Raw genomic sequence first — 21,909 nt, 5'->3', positions numbered from 1 at the left:
AGGTTTTTGCTGAGACTGGAAATTTGATTGCTCTTTTAATTGTCATAGCACTCATTTTGTGTAAACGCCTAGCAGTAGGCAGAATTCATAATTTTGCATAGCTCATGTAGTAAACTTTGATTGTGGCTCAATGGTTATTTCACTATCAGCAAAGTTTCATTAATTTTAATCCATACCTGGTTGAAAAAAATGTAATATTTTAAAAAGGTTTCACGGTCTCTATCTGGACTAGCCACATAGATAACTAGTCTTCCTGTTATTATGCTACTTTGGTTTATTCACCACAAATTTGTCTAAATTTGTGGTATGTACATGACTAAAGACATGCAAGAATCTTGTTGCCTTCCATCAAGCAGTAATGATCACTAATACACACAAGTGACAACAAACATGAATGTCCATCAGAAGATAGCAGATCAGGGGACTCCAACCTTTTCTGTAGAGAGAGCTACTTTTGATCAGTGAAAATCATAATTTGCTAATGAAGGCCAAGCTACTTGTGTGATGTTTTACCAGACAGGCCCATGCCCAGCTTCAATGACTTCTCTAAGTCTAATGTCCATAGAGCCAGATACTATGGTTGAAAAAAAATTATTTGATTAGTGGCACAGTGATGGGGCTGTCAGGTGTGTCAGTGAGAGTGTGGTCTTTGAGAAAGAATGAGAATATGTGTATGGGGGACCCTGTGTCATATGTATCTGTGGCACAGGACATAGGCTCACCATATGTGGCACTGTTACATGTATAGCACAAACATGCAACCATTTCTTTGAATGGGAGAAATTAAAATTCCCAAAAAAGCTCTGCAAAAATGTTCATAATATGGAAAAGAATTCTGCACTTTAAATTTCTCCCACTTAAAAAATGGCTGTATTTTTGGGATATACAGTAGACACATCTCTACAAGCCACTGGGGGCAAGATGCCTGCTGTGTGTAAATGCAACACTTTAAAACGGTGGAAAATTTAACTGAAGAGTTAACTTGTTTATATGCATTCCACAAAACTCATTATTTCATTTTTTTCCCATTTCAAAGTGTTGAATTTACAAACAGTAGTCATGTTGCACCCAGCGGCCTGTACACATGGTACCATAGTTATAACAGACACATACAACTATTTATTTAAATAGGAGGAATTTAAAGTGAAGAAATATTCTTCATAAAATATTAAGACGTAATTTGCTTATGTGAATGTGAAGAGAAACATTAAGACTTAATGTTCCATAGAAATATTGTTCTTCACTTAAAATGTCTCCCATATGGCAAGGTGTACACTGGCCACTGTCCACCTCTATGCCTCAGTTATATTACAGAGGCATGCAAGGCTGAACCATGCGTGCCTCTGCAATGCGGTCCTGACCACGAATGCTTCTTCACCATGCTTTCCTTTACCACGCATGCCTTTACCATGCATGCCTTTACCACACAATTTTGTTGTGAAGGCATGATTAGTAAAGGGATATGCATGGTAAAGATCACCAATTCCCTCCCTAAGCCCTAAAATCCTATCCCCCTATCTTAACATCCCGCCCTGAGGCCTAAATCCTACCACGCCCTGCCCTTAAAACTATCCCTTCCCCTCACCTGAGGCCTAAAACCCTACCCCTCCAAAAATGACCCTGACCCCAGCCCCTCACCCTAAACCCTAAAACGTACCCCTGCGCTGCCCTTAAAATTAACCCTACCTCTTCCCCTGAGGCCCAAAATGTTGTTCTCCTTTAAAAAATCTACCTGACCCCCTGACCTTAGCCCTAAAACCAACCCCCCACCCCTAAACCCCCCCAAACCCAGTCCTAGCCCTTAAAAATACCCCAGCCCCCTCCCCTTGCCCTGAACCCTAAAACCGACCCCACCCCTAAAAACTGCCTCCCCAACCCTGCTCCTAGCCCTTAAAACTACTTCAACCCCCTGCACAGAGCCCTAAAACCCTGCCCCCTTTCCAAAAACTACCTCAACCCCCTCCCACCCTAAGCCTTTATCCAGCCACCACCCCTAAAAAGTACCCCCAAACCTGGCCCCAGCCCCACGTACCTGTCCACTCCAGAGCTTCCTGTCCTGACTCTTCCTCTCCCCACCCATTCGGATTCTAGACCGATATCTGCCTTAACCACACATATGCGTGATTAAGGCAGAGGACTGGTTCAAGCAAGCATCTCAGGGGCGTAACACAGGCCCCCGCAGCCCACGCGGTGCGGGGGGGGCCCGAAGCTCCAGGGGGCCCCCTCGGCAGTGCAATCTGTCCTGAGAGCTCCTAATTGAGCCCGGAGGGGGCCCCTCTACATACCTTGCAGGGAGGTCCCCTCAATTTTCGTTACGCCAGTGAAGCATCGCTACGCTTGCGGGGAAATGGCACACGTGACTCAGCATGCGTTGGAAAGGTCATTGCCCCTATGCCTCACAGTGGGTCAAAAATCTGGCTCAAGTACTCCTCATTATCAGGCCCTGCTATCTGTAGCCTGATGATAATATTGTAAAATAAATACAGCCGAGGAGGAGCTTTGCGCGTTTCCATGATGGACGCGTGAGCTAAGGGCTCCCGAGACCCTTTCTGCCTCCCGCGATTATCCTGTGAACGATCCTGATTATGACGACGGGTACTTTTCGTTGATGCCCTGCTGATGTCCACGTCCTTTTCGAAAATCGATTTGGCCGCCGGATGCCGGACTTACTGCACTCTGAAGTTTGCGGCCTACATCGTATGCCAACCGGGGGCTTGAGTCCCCGAGGTACCCAGGTGGCAATTGAACAACAACGGCTGATGTGCCACGCCCTCTGCCCCTGGTGTACTTTCGGTTTCGTTTTTGGTCGCTGTTGTACACGCCCTGCAGCCGATCGGCGCTCCGGACCTGTTATTGCTGCCGACCTTCAGCCAGCGCTGGATCCATACTCTCTCGCCGTATCCAGCTTGCCACAACGGACATCATTTTGATCAGATCCTACTGATCCCGTTGGAGTTGGTTGCCCGTCATGGCGGGCAGGGCGGTTGTCGAGAGGCGCACCACTAGAGGCCCGTCCCGAAGGGGGGTCGCCCAGTCCCAAACTATCGACCGATTTACTCGTCCGCGGGGCTCCCCGGGCGGGTCGGGTGGTGCCCTGGAGGAAGCTGGTGACGGTTCTCCTGAGAACGAGGAGCCGACCCTGAAGGACATTATGGGCGCCATTGCGAGTGTTCAGTCCACCATGGGCCAGCAATACGAAACCTTGGCGGCTAAGATCGATACAGTGGAGATTGATGTCACCCTAATCAGGGCAGACTTGGGGAAAACTAACGAACGTGTTAAGTTTCTTGATATCAAGACTGCTAGTTTGACCACGGATGTCTCGGATCTCCAGACCACAGTCCGCAATCTCCGGACTACCTCTGATCTGCTTGTCAGTCGGCTGGAAGATTTCGAGGGCCGGGCCAGGCGCAATAACGTGCGCATCGTCGGTGTCCCGGAGAACTCCGCTGACCTGCCTGTTAATATCCTGGTGGAGGACCTCGTATTGAAACACTTGCCACCAAAGGGCCTTAGTAAATTCTTCGCTGTGGAGCGTGCTCATCGTGTTCCGGGTGGGAAGCCGAAGTTGGGAGCCGCTCCGCGGGCCATAATTGCCAGGCTTTTCAATTTTCGCGACAGAGACGCTATCCTGCAAGCTTCACGAATGAATGGACCCACTAAATTTGAGAATGTATCGATTAGTTTCTATCCAGACTTTACTCAGGCGGTGCAGAAACAACGAATGGGCTTTACGGGAGTGAAACAGCGCCTTAGAGACCTGGGACTGAAATATGCTATGCTTTTCCCGGCCCGCCTAAGGATCGAACGTGAGGATCGGGCGTTCTACCTTGACCGCCCTGAGGTGGTTAGTGACTGGTTGGACACTTTGTCGACGCGCCAGGAGGGCCCGGAGACCTCGAGGGGCGCTGAAGGTGGCTTTGAGGACCAGGAGCAGTGAGTCTACATCGGCGACCCTGAATCCGCTGCAGTGGCTCAGAGACTTTGTTCTGTTATGTTGTGAATGCCCGGGGGTGTGGGGGGTTTAGGGAATCTTCCTCCTCTGGGGATTTTTTCTCTCTTCTTGTAGGTTAGGTAATGGGGCGACAGGCACACTGCAAGTTGGGGTGGCTTTCAGGTCTACCGCAGGGGTGCAGGGAGGGGAGTTTGTGTTTGGTGGGTACACTGGGGGTATGGGGGCATTCTTTCCTCTTTGTTTGTTTCATAGCTGTGCTTTGTTTCATATTGGCTGCTATGTGTTTGTTCCGGGGTGGGGGGGCAGACCGTCTTCTTCTGGGATGGGGGTAGGGGGCTTAGGGTGTTGAGCTGGAACGTTAACGGTCTTGGGGACAGGATAAAACGTGGGATAGTACTGCAATACTTGAAGAGATGTTCCCCAGATGTAGTCTTGCTCCAGGAGACTCACTTGGTGGGTAATACATGTCATGCGCTGAACAGACGGGGCTACCGTTTAGTGGCCCACTCCGGCTTCACCACCGGATCGAGGGGGGCGGGTATCCTAGTTAGAAACTCCCTCCCCCTGGAGATAGATGGCACGGTGTTGGATGACAGAGGCCGCTACGCAGCTATTATGGGGAGGTGGGAGGGAAAGTTGATCTCCATATTGTCCATTTACGTTCTGCCTGGTTTGCAGTCTACTACATTCACCGACTTGGGTGGGGTAATTCTGGGGTTGCCTGATGGCTTGCTGGTGGTGGGTGGGGACTTTAATTCCGTGTTAAATGGAGAGAGTGATCGGAGCCCCCCCCAGGCTCCTCCCTGCATCGCAGCTATGGCTGGGGAAATTTTTGGATGCTTTTGGGTTGGTGGACTGTTGGAGACAGCTGCACCCTGGCCGGCTTCAGTATACCTTCCACTCGGGAGCTCATGGAAGTCTCTCGAGACTCGATTATATCCTTGTGCCGGTGGTGCAGCTGGTCTCGGTGCGTGAAATCAAGCATTTGGCGAGGGGGATTTCCGACCACTCCCCGCTCTGGCTCCACATAGACGTACATCCGGGGGCTGGGGGCCGGATTGCCCCTATCAATCCATGGCATCTTCAGAACCCCAAAATTAGATCGGAGGTGGTCAAATGTATGAGCTTTTACTTCGCTGAAAATGAGGGATCAGTGTCCTCCCCGGTCTCCCTATGGGAGGCCTACAAAACTGTGATCCGTGGTCAGACTCTGTCTTTGGTGGCTGGCGAGAGGAGGCGCAAGAATGAGGAGGTGGTGAACTTGGAGTCTGAGATTGCCGTGTTGGAGGAACGATTGGAGTCTGGGGTTACACCCGAGAGATTGCCCTTCTTGGCTCTTAAGCAATCTGACTACAGGGCCTTGGTGACTGACGCGGCTGAGGCAATGAATCGTGTGCAACAAGGGCGTCTGTATGATGTGGGTGATAAAGCGGGGAAGTTGCTTGCTTGGCTGGATAAGCGTGACAGACTGAATCGTGTGGTGCCTGTTGTTGAGAAAATTGATGGAACACGAGTCGTGGACCCTGTCGAGATAGTCGATGTGTTTGCCCAGCATTTTCGGGTTGTGTATGCGCCGATTTCGACTATGCCGGAAGAGGACTCGCACTTGTTACTTCGTGATCTTGTGTTGCCTGGTCTCTCTGAGTCGGACAGGGTGCTTATGGAGGTGGATTTTTCTGTTGATGAGGTTGCGCTCGCTATACGCTCCCTTCGCTCGGGGAAGGCCTCCGGTCCTAACGGTATACCAGTTGAGTTGTATAAGCTATGCCCGAATAAGATGGCTCCGTATCTGCTTCGTATGTTTGCGGTATCGCGAGACCTTGGGTCCCGTCCTAGGGACCAGAGGCTGGCCTCCATTGTGGTTATCCATAAGGATGGCAAGCCCCGCGAGCGTTGTTCCTCGTATCGGCCGATTTCACTTTAAAACGCGGAACCCAAGATATTGGCGAAACTTTTGGCAAACCGCCTGGTCACGGTGATTAGCGAGTTGGTTCACCCTGACCAGTCTGGTTTTATTCCCCGACGTAATACTGCGCTCAATCTTCGTCATCTTCATGGCGTCCTTGTGAGGGCGGGGTCTCTCGGCGAGCCGGCCATCTTGGTTTCTCTTGATGCCTCGATGGCCTTCGACACGGTTGAGTGGCCATATTTGTGGGCTACTCTTGCCAAATTCGGTTTTGGTCCGAAGTTCATTGCGTGGGTCAAACTTCTGTATCAGCAGCCGTTGGCGCAGGTTGTGGTTAACGGTAGAGCCTCGGAGCCCTTTGTTCTTGGGCGTGGCACGAGGCAGGGATGTCCTTTGTCGCTGCTCCTATTCGCACTTGCGTTGAAACCCCTCGCTGCTTGGGAGCCTTCGCTAAAGGGTATTTGGTGGTCCCCGGATTTCGAAGATCGTGTGTCACTGTATGCCGATGACATTTTGCTGTACCTGACGTCCCCCCGTAAGTCGCTAGGAGTCCTTTTTGATGTTTTGAGTTCTTTTGGACGTAATTCCGGTTTGGTCATCAATTGGGCCAAGTCTTGCATCTTCCCGCTAACCGGTGACTCCCCCTCTCTGGCCCGAGTATGCCCGATCCCGGTCTCTAGGGATCGCTTTAAGTACTTGGGGATCTATATTTCGCTTGACCCTGTGGTACGCTATGAGCGGAACTTACTGCCTCCACTTGCCCGGCTTCGGTCGGACGTTGCGGCGTGGTGTAAACTACCCTTGTCCCCCTTGGGACGGGCAGCTCTGTTCAAAATGATGTCTCTTCCCCGTTTTTTGTATGCCGTCCAAAATACGCTCGATCTAGTGCCGGCTAGCTATTTTCGTGAAATCGAGTGCCTTCAGAGGAAGCTCGTATGGGCTGGCCGGCCTCGTATTGCGTTGGCCAAGCTGACGTTGCCCTGGTACGATGGTGGCATAGCGTTGCCTGATATTAAACGATACTACTGGGCATCTCAACTGAGCGCCGTGAACCATGCTATGTATGGTCCGGTCCCGAATCGCGCATTTGAAATGGACCGGTGGCTTTTACCCGGGGGTGATTATTACCGGGCGCTCTATTCCAGAGGCGCCAGAAGGAACTTGACGGGGCCCACTGGAGTGGCTGTGCAAGTGTGGGGCAGCGCGACTGCAGCTACTGGATGGGTGGATAGGCTGTCCAGAGCTACCCCTCTGTTTGCCGCGGAACAGCTTGGTGAACTAAGGACGTCAAAGGGTTTCGATAGGTGGGATCTAATTGGAATTAGTAAAGTGGGCGACCTCTGGGTTAAGAATAGAGTTAAGACCTTCGCTGAATTGAAACAGGAATATAATCTGAATGACACGGAATATTTTCGCTACCTCCAGGTCCGTCATGCCATTGAGTCGGTTTTTCCGGCCGGTTCTGATATTCCGGAGTGCTCCCCCCTGGAGGATAGAGTGCTGGACGGACATGTTCCGGACAGCACTATCTCTCTTATTTATAAAAAGCTCATCAAAGATAGATCGGACTTGCTTGTTCAGCTTCGTAGTACTTGGACTAACGATGGGCTGGAACTGGATGATGAGGACTGGCAGGTTGCGATATCCTCTCCCAAGGAGGTTGCGATTCCGGCGCGTCTGCGACTCGTTCAGCTGAAGATTCTACATCGGGTCTATGTCACGGGTCCATGATTGAGGCGTATGGGTTTTTCTGCGGATGGGCTGTGTCGCCGTGGCTGTGGTATGCTTGCTATCTTCCTCCATATCATATGGGAATGTCCGGATGTTGTGTCTTTTTGGACTAGAGTGCATGCGGTGATGGGTGAGGTAACGGGTGTTGAGTTGCTGCCTGAGGCCAGACGCTGCTTGTTAAACATATGGGAACCGAATGATTGCACTGCCGCCCAGACTCAATGGGTCACGCTGGGTAACATGGTTGCGAAAAGGGACATCGCTCAGCTGTGGGGATCTCAGAGGGCACCGTCAGTTCGCAAATGGGAAGAAAACATGGACTGGTGCATGTTCAGAGAGAAAATTGTATATGTCTCCCGTGGCAGGCCGCGGAAATGGGGTAGGATATGGGACCAATGGAACTCATACCGTGGGGAGATCTGTGATCCCCCTTTCACTGATCCTCCTGAAACACCTTGCTCCCCTTGACTGTGTGTTTCGGCTTCCTCCTGTACCATGTATTTGCTATGTCTCTGGCTCTGGGTCCCCCCTCCCGTCTCCTGGAAGTTCTCCGGCTTTTTCATATTGTTCTTTGATTGCCTCTCCCCGTCTCCCATGGGACGTGCACAATAACCCTAGGTACAGCCTCGATCTTTTCTTCTTTTTGGTTATGATTCTTTGTTCGATTATATAAAAAATGAAACCTTTCCATCTCCTATTGTTATAGATTTGGATAATATCTTGCACCATTGCTGCCGGACCCTCGGTTGCCGGCTGAAGAGCTGTGTAGCACTATACTGCTTTTATTATGTGTTAATGGCCGGCCCTGGCGGTTGTAGGCCTGTAACTGTATTTTCTTCTTGCTAATAAAGGTTTTAAAAAAATAAAAAAAAACAGCCTATGCTAATTTAATTTAAGGCTGTGAGCTACACTGAAGGTGGCTGCGAGCCACTGGCAGCTTTAGCTTAAACACACCATCAAGCATACAACAGCACATCATAGCGATTTTTGTGGCTAGTGACACTCTAAATACAATCCTCTTAGGCTGGGCAATTTGCAAACGATGATGTAGATCATTGAAAAACATTAAATTATTTTGACCTTTACATACATATAACAAATGCCAAAGATATTTAGTAGGGGTGGACTCATTTTACTTTCACATTACCTAACTCCACCCAGATTAAGAAAGCGCTGTAGTGCCATGCTAACGGCAGCAGGAGAAATAAAAGTCCAAAAGCATAACATAATGAAGCAATATTAAGAGCTAGATTAGTTAGCTTAATTTTTTTAAAGTTGTTCTGGATTAGGCTAGTTCTTTGTTTACACTGGTAACATTCAAGAACAAGTATTGTTATTCAAATTTCTATACGCCTAACTCTTATTACTACGGCATTGTACCAGATTCTTGACACTGATGCTATTAGACCTGTCAGCCTTAGGGTAGTCTTCCCCACAAATGTTTTGTCTCCCTCCTCCACATTTTTGTGATCTGTTTTTCTTTGGCCTTAAGACTCTGTGCGCTTTACCACTAGTAATGTTAAAGTGTGTGTGCTCACTCTCTAAATCATGGTAACATTAGCTTATCCCCAATTGGCATATTGAATTTACTTGCAAGTCTCTAGCAATGTTCCCTTGATTTTTTTTCCTCTGTGTGAGGCAGTGGAAGGTGTCTGTACACTGGAGCCAAGGCTATGTGGCCAAGAAATCAACCATGAATTTGATAGGTAAATGGGGTTCTAGTTTAGGCCTAAGAGGTATATGCTTAAATGTTTCCTTATTAGCATTCATTAAACAGATTTCCAATCCTGCACAGCACGCCTGTCTCTCTAGTGCTCGATAAGCAATGTGAAAATTATGCACAAAGAGTTTAAAACAAAGCATTACAATTTGAGATAAACGGGAGAGACAAATAGATACCCATTTAGTGGCTGATTTATTGAAAGTGAGACCAAGAAAAGCTTACATTAATCCTGGCTTCCTTCTTAACCAAACAGTATGACAATAGGCAAATATTGTATTCTAGCAATCCTCCATGTGTTTCATTATCACTTACAAAAGCACTTTCAAATAGGTTAGTTCAGAATACTAGGTGAGGCGACAATTTTGTTTGATTTAATAGACCATAATGTTGCTCTATTTATAAGAATGTGCCACATACAGGGTGCACATGACAAATTACTTTCCTCTTACTTCACAAACATGCTGCCAAAAATGCATGCCAAAAATGCTGCCAAAAATGCGAACTTAGAAACATTCTTGCCTTCCCTTACAGGCAAGAATGCTTCTAAGTTTGCATTTAAAAACTCTCACTTTCTCAATGAAATACTTTAATTTGGCATATTAATGTCAAGCTTTTGCCTGCTAAAGAAAGGTACTTTTTTATAATTTGAAAAGACTTCATCATATGTTAGGTGACGTTTGCTGCATGATTAGATGGCAAATATTTCAGGGCTCAGCTTGTACAAGGGATAAAATAGCAGAGACAGAGGTGCATGTGCACTGATGCCAAAAGAGTAATCTAGCTGGCTGATCTTTATCTAATTATCACCCCAGGCGTTGAATGAGTAGGCCAAGAACATCAGAAGCCATTTCTACAGCATCAACTCTCCGCAAGTAAACATAATGTCTAGAGCAGATTTTAAAGGAAACATTAGTAAAACAATATCCTTGTTAAAACAATTGAATTCAGCAAACCTTGCATCATGCCCTTGGATGTCAAGCAATACTAATTAATGCATGGACTTAAAAAAATATTTTCATCAGAGACACCACTGCTGTAGCCACCGCTGCCGCTACCTCTAAAATAAATGCGGCAAGTGGCTTGTGCGAGAGCCACTTGCAACAAAACGTGTGACCTTCTGCAGCCCCCAGGCTGGGGCATGGGAGAGGAATACGAAACTTCTTCTCCCCTCTTCCATGTGGTCTGCCCTTCCACATGAGATCACCAACGCTGCTCTTTTTTTCATTCTGTTCCCTTTTTTTAAGAATAAAATCAGGAGCTATGAACAGTCTCGATGTGCACTTCCTAATCATAATTGCGTACTCAGAGAAGATATGGCGCGCGTGCAAGCTCGCCGCCTACAGGGAACACTAGTCCCTAGTTAGGTGGTACTGCACGTACCCCGGGACCGTAAATTACATACTACGAGTGGGCCTGCAGCACTTCTTGTGCCGCACATTTAACTTAAACATGCAGCCTGTGTGTGCAGTTTTAAACTGCCATTTCGACCCTTGCAAAAAAAAACATTTGCCAGGCCCAGATCTTCCTTTTTAAAACGTATAAGTCACCCTAAGTGTAGGCCACAAATAGCCCAGAGGGCAGAGTGCAATGTATTTAAAAAGTAGGACATGTACTTCTAAGTTTTACATTTTTGGATAGTGAAAAACTCCTAAATAATTTTTCACCATTGCAGGGTCTAACTTGATCAAAGGATAACTTTGGAGTTACCTTATTAAATTTAAAAAGGATATCGTATGAGAGCAGGAAAACAGTTCATGTTTGGTGTCTTTGGAATTGTACTAAAAAATCTTCTTTTATGATAAAGTTGGATTTTGAATTACAGTTTTTAAAATGTGACTTTTAGAAAATTGGCATTTTCCTGCCTTAGCCATTCGGTGCTTGCTGCCTGTCTCTGGGTCTCATGACTATGTCTAGCTGGTCTTTATGTATTCCTCTTAGACAACCACACACAATCGAGAGATTTGGTGTGCCTTGGTGGGTCAACACTGCGAGGAAAAGGAGGGCAGAACTATGCACAGCCCCACTTACCCCTGAATAGGCTGTGTCCTGCCTTTACACGAGGATTGCATACCTCCTGTAGTTAGTCTGAAGACAGGGCAGGGGAGGCAGGACACCTTAGCACTTCAAAGGGAATCCTCTAGAAGTTTATCCCACTCCGAAGAAGTATTGGACCTCAGTCACCAACAAATGTATGACTGAATTTCACATGTGTTTTTCACGAATTCCTTAGGCACTCTGTCATTTGAATGAATGCGTCTTTAGCACCCATTTGTTCTGCATGCAAGTTGCTTTAACGACTTGCCTTCGGGGGGGGCTGGATATTGGAATAGTTTAATTTACTATTCCAACTCCAGTCTGCGCAACAGTAGTGCCATTGCGCCCCCTAAAGCAAGTTGTTGCAACTACTTCTGTGCAGAACGATTGCGTGCTAAAGAAGTGTTTGTTCTGTTGCCAGTGCACCTTTAAGGCACAGCGTGATTCCGGCTTCATCCAAAAGGATGTTTCCCGTCACCACATCTTCAGTACACTTCTGAATCTGTGAAAGACTCTGCCAGGAAGAAAGACTGCTGTGCTGCTGAAAGGACTTCCACTCTACTGGACTGCTGCCCTGAAGGACTTATGCCCTGCTGTGTAGTCCTTCTGCCCTCTTGCCTGAGGGAGAAGGACTGGACCTGCAACTTTTACCCAGGACCACCAAAGTGACTCCAATCACTAGACTCTTGCAACCAGCATCTGGACTCTTCAACTGCGAGTCCTTCCCTGCCAAGTAGTTCAAGCCCAGTCTTGGACCTTTGGAAGTGGGCTTTAAGGTGCTCTGCCAGCCCAAACATAGATCCATCAAAACCGAAGCATCTCCTTTGCTGCTGGGTGTAACCACGAGCAAAACAAATGCATCACCTCTGCTGTGAGTACTCTCCCAGCGCAAAGACCATGCATCGCCCCGCAGCTTTATTGGAACCATTGATGTGCACCGCATCCTTGACGCAGAACATCGCTTCTCAAGCTCTCTTGACGCAAGCCTGCTCGACAACAATGCAGGATCTCCCATTGTAACCGTGGAGCTCCCCTGAACCAATGCTGTATGGCGCATCTCCAACCAGGACTTCACATCACTTTAACTGCGCAATGTATTCTTGACGCAGGATCTTGCAATGCTCCGCACCCTGGATTTAAAGTACTTTTGTTCAGTGGGCCTAAGTGGGTCCCTGTAGCAGGCCCACACTACATCATGGTCAGCCTGAACTTGTGACTTTGTTCTAGTCTGGCGCAACCAGATATCCAGAGTTTGCGCTGTGTCCTTTTTGGCACTGTATTCACTGAAGTCTTTAAAATTGCATATCTCTGATTCTACTGATTGGATTTTTGTCATTGTGGTCTTGAATTATTTATGAATACTTTATCTTTTTTAATCCAGTATGGAATTGTTGTATTGCGTTTCAGTTTATTACTGTTTAAAGTGTTGCACAAATACTGTACACATTGCTTCCAAGTTCAGCCTCATTGTCTGGTGCCCAGCTACCAGAGGGTTGAGCACAGGTTAAATTGGAGTTTGCTTGTGACTTTACCCTGACAAGGATTGTCGTTGATTCTTGAGAAGTGTTATACACCCCTCAGTCAGTAACACAGAGTGCTTATTTATGAGAGGCTAGCACTGCTTGAGTATCACTTTTTTTGACGCTCCGGTGGCGTAAGCTTTTCAGTCATATCTATGAGGCCTTGCAAAGCCACTCTGCATGGCTTTGCATGGCCTCATAGATATGAAGTAAGACAAAGCAGTGCAAGTCACTTTGCCTTACTCTGCCTCAAGGAGGCATTTTATGGGCGTTGCAATGGGGTTTCACACGCACCAGCCATGGATTTTGACTCTGCCCCAGATTTACTTAATCATGTAAAACTGGGGCAGCGCAACAACCTTACGCCTCCCGAAAGCAGGCGTAAGGAGGAAAAATATTTTTATTTCTCCTAGTTTTCATTCCTTTCTATGTGTGCTGCATTCTGCGGCACACATAGAAAGAGGAAAACGTCCCGTCCTGCACAAAAGTAATCCTGCCTGCAACGGAGGCACCCTTACACCTACGTTGGCGCTAGGTTGAAAATTGTGCACCAGCGTATGGGAAAAGGACAGGAATGCACAGTATTTCATAAATAAGGTGCATTCCTGCCCTTTCACATTGGTGTAGGGCAGAGCAGTAAGAAGACTTGTGGCGCTGCCCTAAGCCAATTCCTCATAAATGAGGCCTACAATTTCTCACAAGTGCCTTTTGATGTGGATTAGGAAAGGCCATCAATTGTAACTGCTGTTGTTGGCTTTAATTTATGTGATGTTGGTAGAGAGAACATTTTAGTTTAACCACCATTCCTGTTGATTTTTGTGAAGGTAAATTGAATTTGATATTAGATGCTTATAGTGATTTAAGTGTACAGATGTGTATGAATGGTTATGCTGAATGGCTTTCCCATTTTCGTTCGGTGAATGAGGTGATAGGTTGCTGTTGCTTGCCATATTGAAATGCTCTCCAGCTGTTCATTATGAATCAGGTAGGTAATTATGACATGATGTTGTGCTGATTAGGCTGTGGTATATTTATACTAGATTTAGTTATTGTGTGTGTTGGGGTGGTGATAGCACTTTGACAACTATATGACCTTGTAGTCCACATAGAATGCAAAGTGCTCTGACTAATGAGGTGTCTGAGGATACCCATTTGTAGGTGAATCTAATACGATGATTTAAGACAATATCTTTGAACAGAGGATGCTGTTGTAACTTACATGTTTGCTGAATCTATGTGATGAGGACTGTTTTTGGTTAAGTGGTTATAAGGATGTGTAGTGTGTTTTAGACTATGGCGACGTATACATCCAAAGAACAAGCTATTGTGTAAACTAGCTGGTGTATAGCAAGTTTCCTTAAGGATGACACATTTGTCTTGAAACAAAGAGTGGAATTCGAATCAGGGTGTATCTCTACAATGTTAGCATTTTTAATTAGAAGAGTAAAATAATAATTCAGATGTGGCATGGTAGAGTTAATAGTATAGGTATTTAATACTGTCCAACATAGACTATTTGCAAGAAAATCTTATCTGCCCTAGTTGTGTGTGAGAATGACTGCATGAGACCGAGTAGCATGATCCCAAGGGTGGAAAGGACGAGCTTTGGGATTACGGGCCGGCCTCTGACTCGCTGACGGGCTCCTTGAGCCTGTCGGAAGCTAGCTGGAATGACCGTCTGGTTTAATTTCCGACCGCCAGCATTGTAATGAGGGGGTTGTAGATTAAATCGAGATGCGGACCGGAAAGGCTCCGACTGATGGTTGTAGCCTTTCAGGGTCGCATCGTAATCGGCCCCAAAGTGCTTTGATTTCTGTTTATAGGCGTATTGATGGGAAGGTTACGGTGTTCAGCACAGGGACTATAATGTCAGTATCTGGGTGATTCACTTTAGGTGGCTTCGAAATGGAGTTTATTTTGATGGCTTTATAGAACCGAAGTTTGACATCTAGGTGCTTAATTAATATTGAGCAAACCATGGAGGATTCCCTGAGCACAAATGCACGAGTCTGTTAATATCACAGATTTATCTGTTCACAAAAAAATTTGTCCATATCAGCACATCCAAGGTAAAAAAGAGTTCTTGTTTTTATTTCCTTAGTCCATAGTTGATCACGAAGACTTGTAGATACAAAGGTACAGTCTTGATATAGTACACAACAGCCAAACGCCAACACGTGTTTCGTCAAGGGCAAATTACCCAGTGACTTCTTCAGGGCTGTAACAATAAATATGTACCCGATTATAAGACCCCATACAATGGGGAGTCAATTTGCATCAAAAAAACTACCTGCACCAACAAACCGAGAAGGATATCACGTGAGAAGGAGAAGAACATTTTTCAAGAATTGCAGTAACTATCAAAATCAATAGGAAAAGAAGTGCCGCAAAAGTACCAGATATGAAACCGAAAACATTATGACACCCAAAATAACAATATAAAGGAAAACCATGAGAAAAAACCCGTGAAAAGGAGAAAGGATAAGAACAGGTAAGAACCAACTCGTAACCACCAATACCACGGATAATGGTAAAAAGCCAATATGTGATTTAATTATTAGACAATGCAAGAATGTTAAAAATAAACCAAAAGAACACCACCATAGTGCTAAAATTCCTCTACCACATAAAAGTGGTTACTGCAATTCTTCTATTTCAATCTGCCCCTTATGCATCTTCCAGTTCTAGAGGCGGCATGCTGAGCATCCCTCTGCCATCCCACTCGTTATCCAGTTCTAAACCCGGAATGCTCTGTATTCATGCACTGCCCTTTGCATCCTCCAACCCTTTAAATCACAGGCGCTGCTTCCATGTGCTCATTTCTGAGTGATCCCAGATGGAAGGTGTAGCATTCTCATATTACAGTTCTAATGGAATTGTTATTGTATGTTCATGCTTCAACATTCTGTATGTGTCTCTAGCGGCAGTTATATCCAGACATCGATTGAAGGTGGTTGTTTAAGCTGTCTCTGACCAATAAACTACTTATAATCTACTCCTCTGTCTAACTGGATTACAACATAATTTGGCGACGATCGGGATACTTAGGAAGATAGGAAAAAGAAGAATCCACAAAAAAAAAAAATTCTTCGAGTGAGTTTGGGGAGACAGCGTTCACCTTTCAAGATAAAGGAAAAAGAAAGAAAAAGGTATTAACTTTATATTGTGTCACTATGATTGCACCAGCGGCTGTTTCTATAATTTAGTGCCCTGATTGCACCAGCGGGAGTGAAATTTCTCTTCTTTTCTTTTCGTGTTTTCAGTTTTTTATAACGTGCCTAATTGTTTTGAAGACGCAAAGGAATTTCCGATGTATTGAGACTTCGGAATGTGTCCGATTTGACAGACTTTGAAGTCTTCACCGTCTTTCACGCTATTCTGAGTGTTTATCCTGTTTATTCCTTCAACGCAATTTAAAAAAAAAAAAAAAAAACTTACCCAATCTGTTAGAACGCACTCACTGTGTTCGGCGCCTTGAAGATTCTGCTCCAGCACATAAGATAGTAGCGTCACCACGCATCGGCGCATCTGCATTTCCTGGAACTACGTGTGCGCATTACGTCTTCACGTTCATGACATATCCGGCGGCCATTTTTACTTACCAAGACGAGCGTTTCCACAGCAACTAATACCATTTTCTTCCGCAATTGCAGATAAACTGTTTGTTCATCGTTAATTTCCACACAATATTTGTGGTGACTCGTGACTAACAACAGATATCTTTCCACAACTTCCTGCATCCTGACATCTATCAACAATCGATGTTATTTACACCATAGACTACGGTGACAACTTTTATTGTTTTAGATTGTTATTTTAACCTGTTATTTCACAGTTTCATTCACATGGTCTATAGTGAATACTTCTTTTCATGTCAATTACTCATATTTTAACATTTCTGTAAACTTTGCTTTTAGGTGCTTTAAAATTATAAGAAAAATGTCGAATAATATTATTTCACCTGCACATTTTTTGACAATAGCTGGCGATCCCAAGACGGAGTGGGATCTATGGTATCCTACGTTTTTAGCTTATGTAGATGTAGTAGAAGAAGATGGATGTTCGCCAAAATGGAAACTAGCATTATTAAAGAACTGTTTAGGTGGTGCAGGACTTAAAGAATTGGAAAATTTACCCCCTGTTGAAAACATAGGTGCTGGAGACTTGAATATTTTTGAAATTGTTGTAAAACAACTAAGTATTAGATTTAGTAGGAGAATTAATACGGTCATGGAAAGATTTAAATTCTATTCCAGAGTACAAAAAGAAGATGAGTCTATCGAAAATTACGTAGCTGCACTGCGTACTTTAGCTGGTTCCTGTTCTTTTGAAACAATACATTTCGAACAAGTTTTAAGGGACCAGATTATGATGCGTACCAAAAGTAAAAAGATTCAAGAACGTCTTTGGATGGGTACCGAGTCTTCTCTCAGTGCAGTGTTAAACATAGCCAAAGGCATTGAACAATCTGAATTATTTGTGAGCGAAATCAGAGGTCAGGAAGTTAAAAGTAAAATGGTAGTTATTCCTGAAGTTTCTTTGGTAAAGAATTATTCCAATTATAAGAAACCTCCTTTTCTTCCTGTTAAGAAAGAGATTTTTAACAAGGAAAATAAAACCTTCGTGAGAAAATCTCAAATTATATGTTACAGATGTGGAGCAAATGATCATGTAGAAAACTATAGAGGTTGTCCAGCTTGCAACAAAGTATGTATAAAATGTAAAAGGCCGGATCATTTCAACAAAATGTGTAAGTCATCACAAAAAGTTAATTTATTATCATATGAGGAGTGTGAAAATTTAGAACAGCCTTCTGAAATCAACACTTTGTTATGTGTTGGAGATACTGAATGCAAAGGTTTTCCTACTGATATCATTTCTATTCATGGAAAAGAAATATCTATGCTCATTGATTCCTGTGCCTGGTACACTATTATTGGTAAAAATATTTTTAACAAATATTGGGGCACAACGAAGTTGTTACCACCTGATATTCATCCTGGTGGATATTCTGGAAAAGAACTTGACCTGGAAGGGTACATGTGGGTCTATATTAAATTTAAGGACAGGGTAACTAGAGGCAAAGTATATATTGCTACTAAAGGGGCATCAATTCTTTGTTGGCCTCATCAACATGATTTAGGGATTAAACTTGACCCTAATGCTTCACCTCCTGTGTATATTGTTCCACCTGAAAACGATTTTATAGTTCAAATGAAGAACAAATTTCCATCTATTTTTACTGATAATTTGGGAGTTTTTGTCAATTTTAAACACCGCATTATTCTAAAAGAATCAGCGATCCCTATTCGACATAAGGTCAGAAATGTGCCTTTGGCTTACCGCGACAAATTAAAGGTGATTTGTCTGACCTTGTTGCTAAAAACATTATTGAACCTACCGAATCATCGCCGTGGGTTTCGCCAGTAGTTTTATCCCTTAAGAGCAACGGCAAACTCCGGTTATGTGTAGATCTTCGTAGTTTAAACATGGAGATCTGGATCGATAGATACCCCTTACCCCACATTCATGAGCTTATATCCACGCTGTCTGGTGCTTGCGTATTTTCAACACTAGATCTGGCTAGTGCTTATCATCAGGTAGTCTTACATGAGGAGTCAAAATTTTTAACCACTTTTATTACACCTGAGGGTTTGTTCCAGTTTTGTCGAATGCCTTTTGGCCTAGCTAGCACAGCGTCTGTATTTCAAAGACTCATGAAAGAAGTCTTGGAAGGTTGTGAAGGAGCAATTGCCTTTCAGGATGACATTTTAATTCATGGTAAAAACTTTGAGGACCATGACAAAAACCTAGAAAAAGTTTTAGAATGTGTACAAAAAAAGGGTTTGACGTTAAAATTGTCCAAATGCAAGTTTAGACAAAGCAAGGTTGAATATCTTGGCCATGAGATTTCTTCTCAAGGTATCAAACCTAATTTTGATCACATTCAGTGCATATCAAAAGCACCAGCACCATCGAGTAAGGAACAATTAGTGTCATTTTTGCGTCTCACTGAATTTTACAGTAAATTCGTTCAAGATTATGCTTCAAAAGTACATCCTTTAAGAAGTCTGTTAAAAAAAGATGTCAAATTTGCATGGAATATTGAGCAGCAATCTGCATTTGATTTATTGAAACAAGAAGTCATTAATGCTCCTTTTTTAAGACCATTTGAATTGGGTAAAGAATGCATAGTATGTGTGGATGCAAGCAATGTCGGTCTGGGCTCTGTACTAATGCAGAAAGACAAGGGCCATGAATATGTAGTAGCATATGCTTCTCGAACTTTGCAGGGAGCTGAATACAATTATTCTACCATAGAGAAAGAATTATTGGCCTGTACCTGGGCATCTGAATATTTTAGACAATTTATTTGGGGAACAAAGTTTCGGTTGAGGACTGATCATAAGCCTTTGATTAACATGTTGCAGCTGGTGGTGGTAGGACCTTAACTGCGCGTTTAGCACGTTTAGCTGCGAAATTACAAGAATTCCAATGCATGGTGGAGTATGTTCCTGGTCGTTTGAATGTTCATGCCGACTGCATGTCCAGGTTGCCTTTAATCAACTCTATTGGTATTGATTGTTTAAGAGATGATTCTGATGTTGTTTTTAACATTGATGATGTTAATGGTTGTGGTATTGGAGAACTATCGGATGGTATCTCTGAGATTGATTGGAGAGAAGCAATGAGCAATGATACCAATTTATCTTTTGTAGCTAATTATTTTCAACATGGTTGGCCTCAAGAAAGAAATTTATCAGGTGATATCTTATCTTTTTTTAAAGTGAAAGATGAACTTATGTTCGATCAGGGTTTCATAATCAGAGGTGACTTCCATGGCTCATGAAGGTCCTATGGGAATGTCTAGTACAAAAAGACTTATTCGTGAGTTTTATTGGTGGCCTAGCGGAGATAAAATGGTTGATAAATGGGTCAGTTCATGTTCTCCTTGTGCTAAAAGTGACAAAACTGCTAAACCTTTAACTGTGGGTGTGTCTCCTATTGAATTTGTCACATGTCCTTGGAAAAAGTTAGGGATTGACATCATTGGTCCTTTTGATTTGTCCACTCACAAGGAGGTATTTGCATTAGTTTTGATCGATTACTTTTCAAAATGACCAGAGCTTAAGATTGTTGACAAAATTGGTTCTACTCAAGTAATTCAATTTTTAGATGAGGTTTTCTGTAGGGAAGGTATTCCGGGTGAAATTGTGTCGGACAATGGTCCGCAATTTATCAGTAAGGAATTTGTGTCTTTTCTAAGAAGATGTGGGATAGTACACAAAAGGGTGTCAAATTACAACCACCAGGCCAATTGTCAGACAGAACGCTTTAACAGGGTTGTTAAAGAATCCATCCAATTAGCTGTTAAAAGTAATTTAGATTGGAGGAAGTCTTTGCGTGCCACGTTGTTATCATATAGAACTTCCCCTAATTCTGTTACAGGTTTGTCTCCATTTGAAATGCTTAGAGGTAGGAAGCCTGGTTCAAAGCTTCTTCCTTGGTGGATGAAAGTTAAATTTCCCTCTGAGGCTTCATTTGACTCTTCCTTAGTTAGGGAAAGGGTTTTGAAATACCAAGAAAAAATGAAAAGTAATTATTTGTCATTGAACAACCGTAGTGGAAAGATCAAAGTTGGAGATTTTGTGCGGGTTAAGTTTGGTAGAGTTATTGGTAACAAATGGAATAAATGGTCTGATCCTTGTAGGGTGATAGAGTTATTTTCCAAAGCAGTCAGAGTTGAGGGGGGTAAAGTGTGGAATTTTAGAAGGATTTCTTTATGTAAAGGCTTGAATGTGGACGTAGACCTACACGCAAACTCATCTACAACTAATTTTGATTCTATGGGGAACCATTCTGAAGACAAATTAAAAAGGTTTGACATGAAAGATGATACGTCGTAATCGGCCATGGTTGATACTTTTGGGTGTGAAAATCAAGATTTAGATGGTTCCATTCCTGTGATTAATAATCGCACTCCAGTTGTTGACATACGAGTTTTTGACAATGAGAATGTTGATAACATTGTTGCACAGAATACTGATGTTTCAGATTTTGTTTTAAGGAAAAGTTCACGTATCAAACATATTCCTGTAAAGTTACAAGATTATTTTCATGAATTTTTTTTATTTTGTTTTTTATGATTTATAATTATAAATTTTTTTGGTTTTTTAAAGGGGGAAGGTGTGTAGCATTCTCATATTAAAGTTCTAATGGAATTGTTATTGTATGTTCATGCTTCAACATTCTGTATGTGTCTCTAGCGGCAGTTATATCCAGACATCGATTGAAGGTGGTTGTTTAAGCTGTCTCTGACAAATACACTACTTATAATCTACTCCTCCGTCTAACTGGATTACAACAGAAGGTTCTGTGTAGTGTCAATCCCAACCAGTCTTATCTGAGTAACAGATGTTTTATGTATTTTTGCAATGGTATCAAGGTCTTTTCCTTTCTTATTTCCTGAGGTGCAAAACATTTTAAAAACTTTTTACAACAGTGCTAACTTTCTGTGATCTTGATCGAGATATGTTATGCTCTGCATGTAATTTTTCTTTTGCGTCTTCCCCATATTAAAGGGTGGATTCAGCATCATGGAAGAGATGTGTGTGAACTACGTCCATTATTATCCCCAGACCAGGCTGGAGCTTTGCAAGAGCGCTGTGGACGTCGGATACCTGCAGAAGTATTTTCATCTTGTGAACCGGTGAGTCATGGGCTGACAAGGCTCCGTGTGGGAATCTATCACAGAAGGATCTCAACTCAGAACTATCATGTGGAAACTGTCATGAATATACATTGAATGAAGTCACTGCAGCAGTAGAAAATAGCTTACATTCTGGCCAAACCGATAATACCGTCTGCTTATCAGCTGCTTAAGGGTTCAGCTTTTTCACATCTTTCACATCACCATTCTTAACTTGTCTCACTAAGGGCCATATGTATCAAGCAAATTCGCATTCGCAAACGCCGATATTCGCAGAATTTTGGCGTTTGCGAATGTGAATTTGCCAAATGGTATGTATTAAGGAAAATC

The 21,909-nt window shown here is 43.8% G+C and overlaps 1 protein-coding gene across 1 annotated transcript in view; it reads left to right on the top strand.

Annotated features, from left to right (window-relative positions):
* The window catches only part of DBH (dopamine beta-hydroxylase), a 447,392-nt gene that overhangs the window by 360,562 nt on the left and 64,921 nt on the right, over nucleotides 1-21,909 (top strand). Inside the window, exon 10 of the mRNA XM_078640352.1 lies at nucleotides 21,452-21,579. Coding sequence (XP_078496478.1) covers nucleotides 21,452-21,579 — 128 coding nt within the window. The remainder of the gene's footprint in view (nucleotides 1-21,451; nucleotides 21,580-21,909) is intronic.

Source organism: Lissotriton helveticus, chromosome 5_1, assembly GCF_964261635.1.
Source record: "Lissotriton helveticus chromosome 5_1, aLisHel1.1, whole genome shotgun sequence".
Lineage (NCBI taxonomy): Eukaryota > Metazoa > Chordata > Amphibia > Caudata > Salamandridae > Lissotriton > Lissotriton helveticus.
This window is presented reverse-complemented; position numbering and strand designations above follow the sequence as displayed.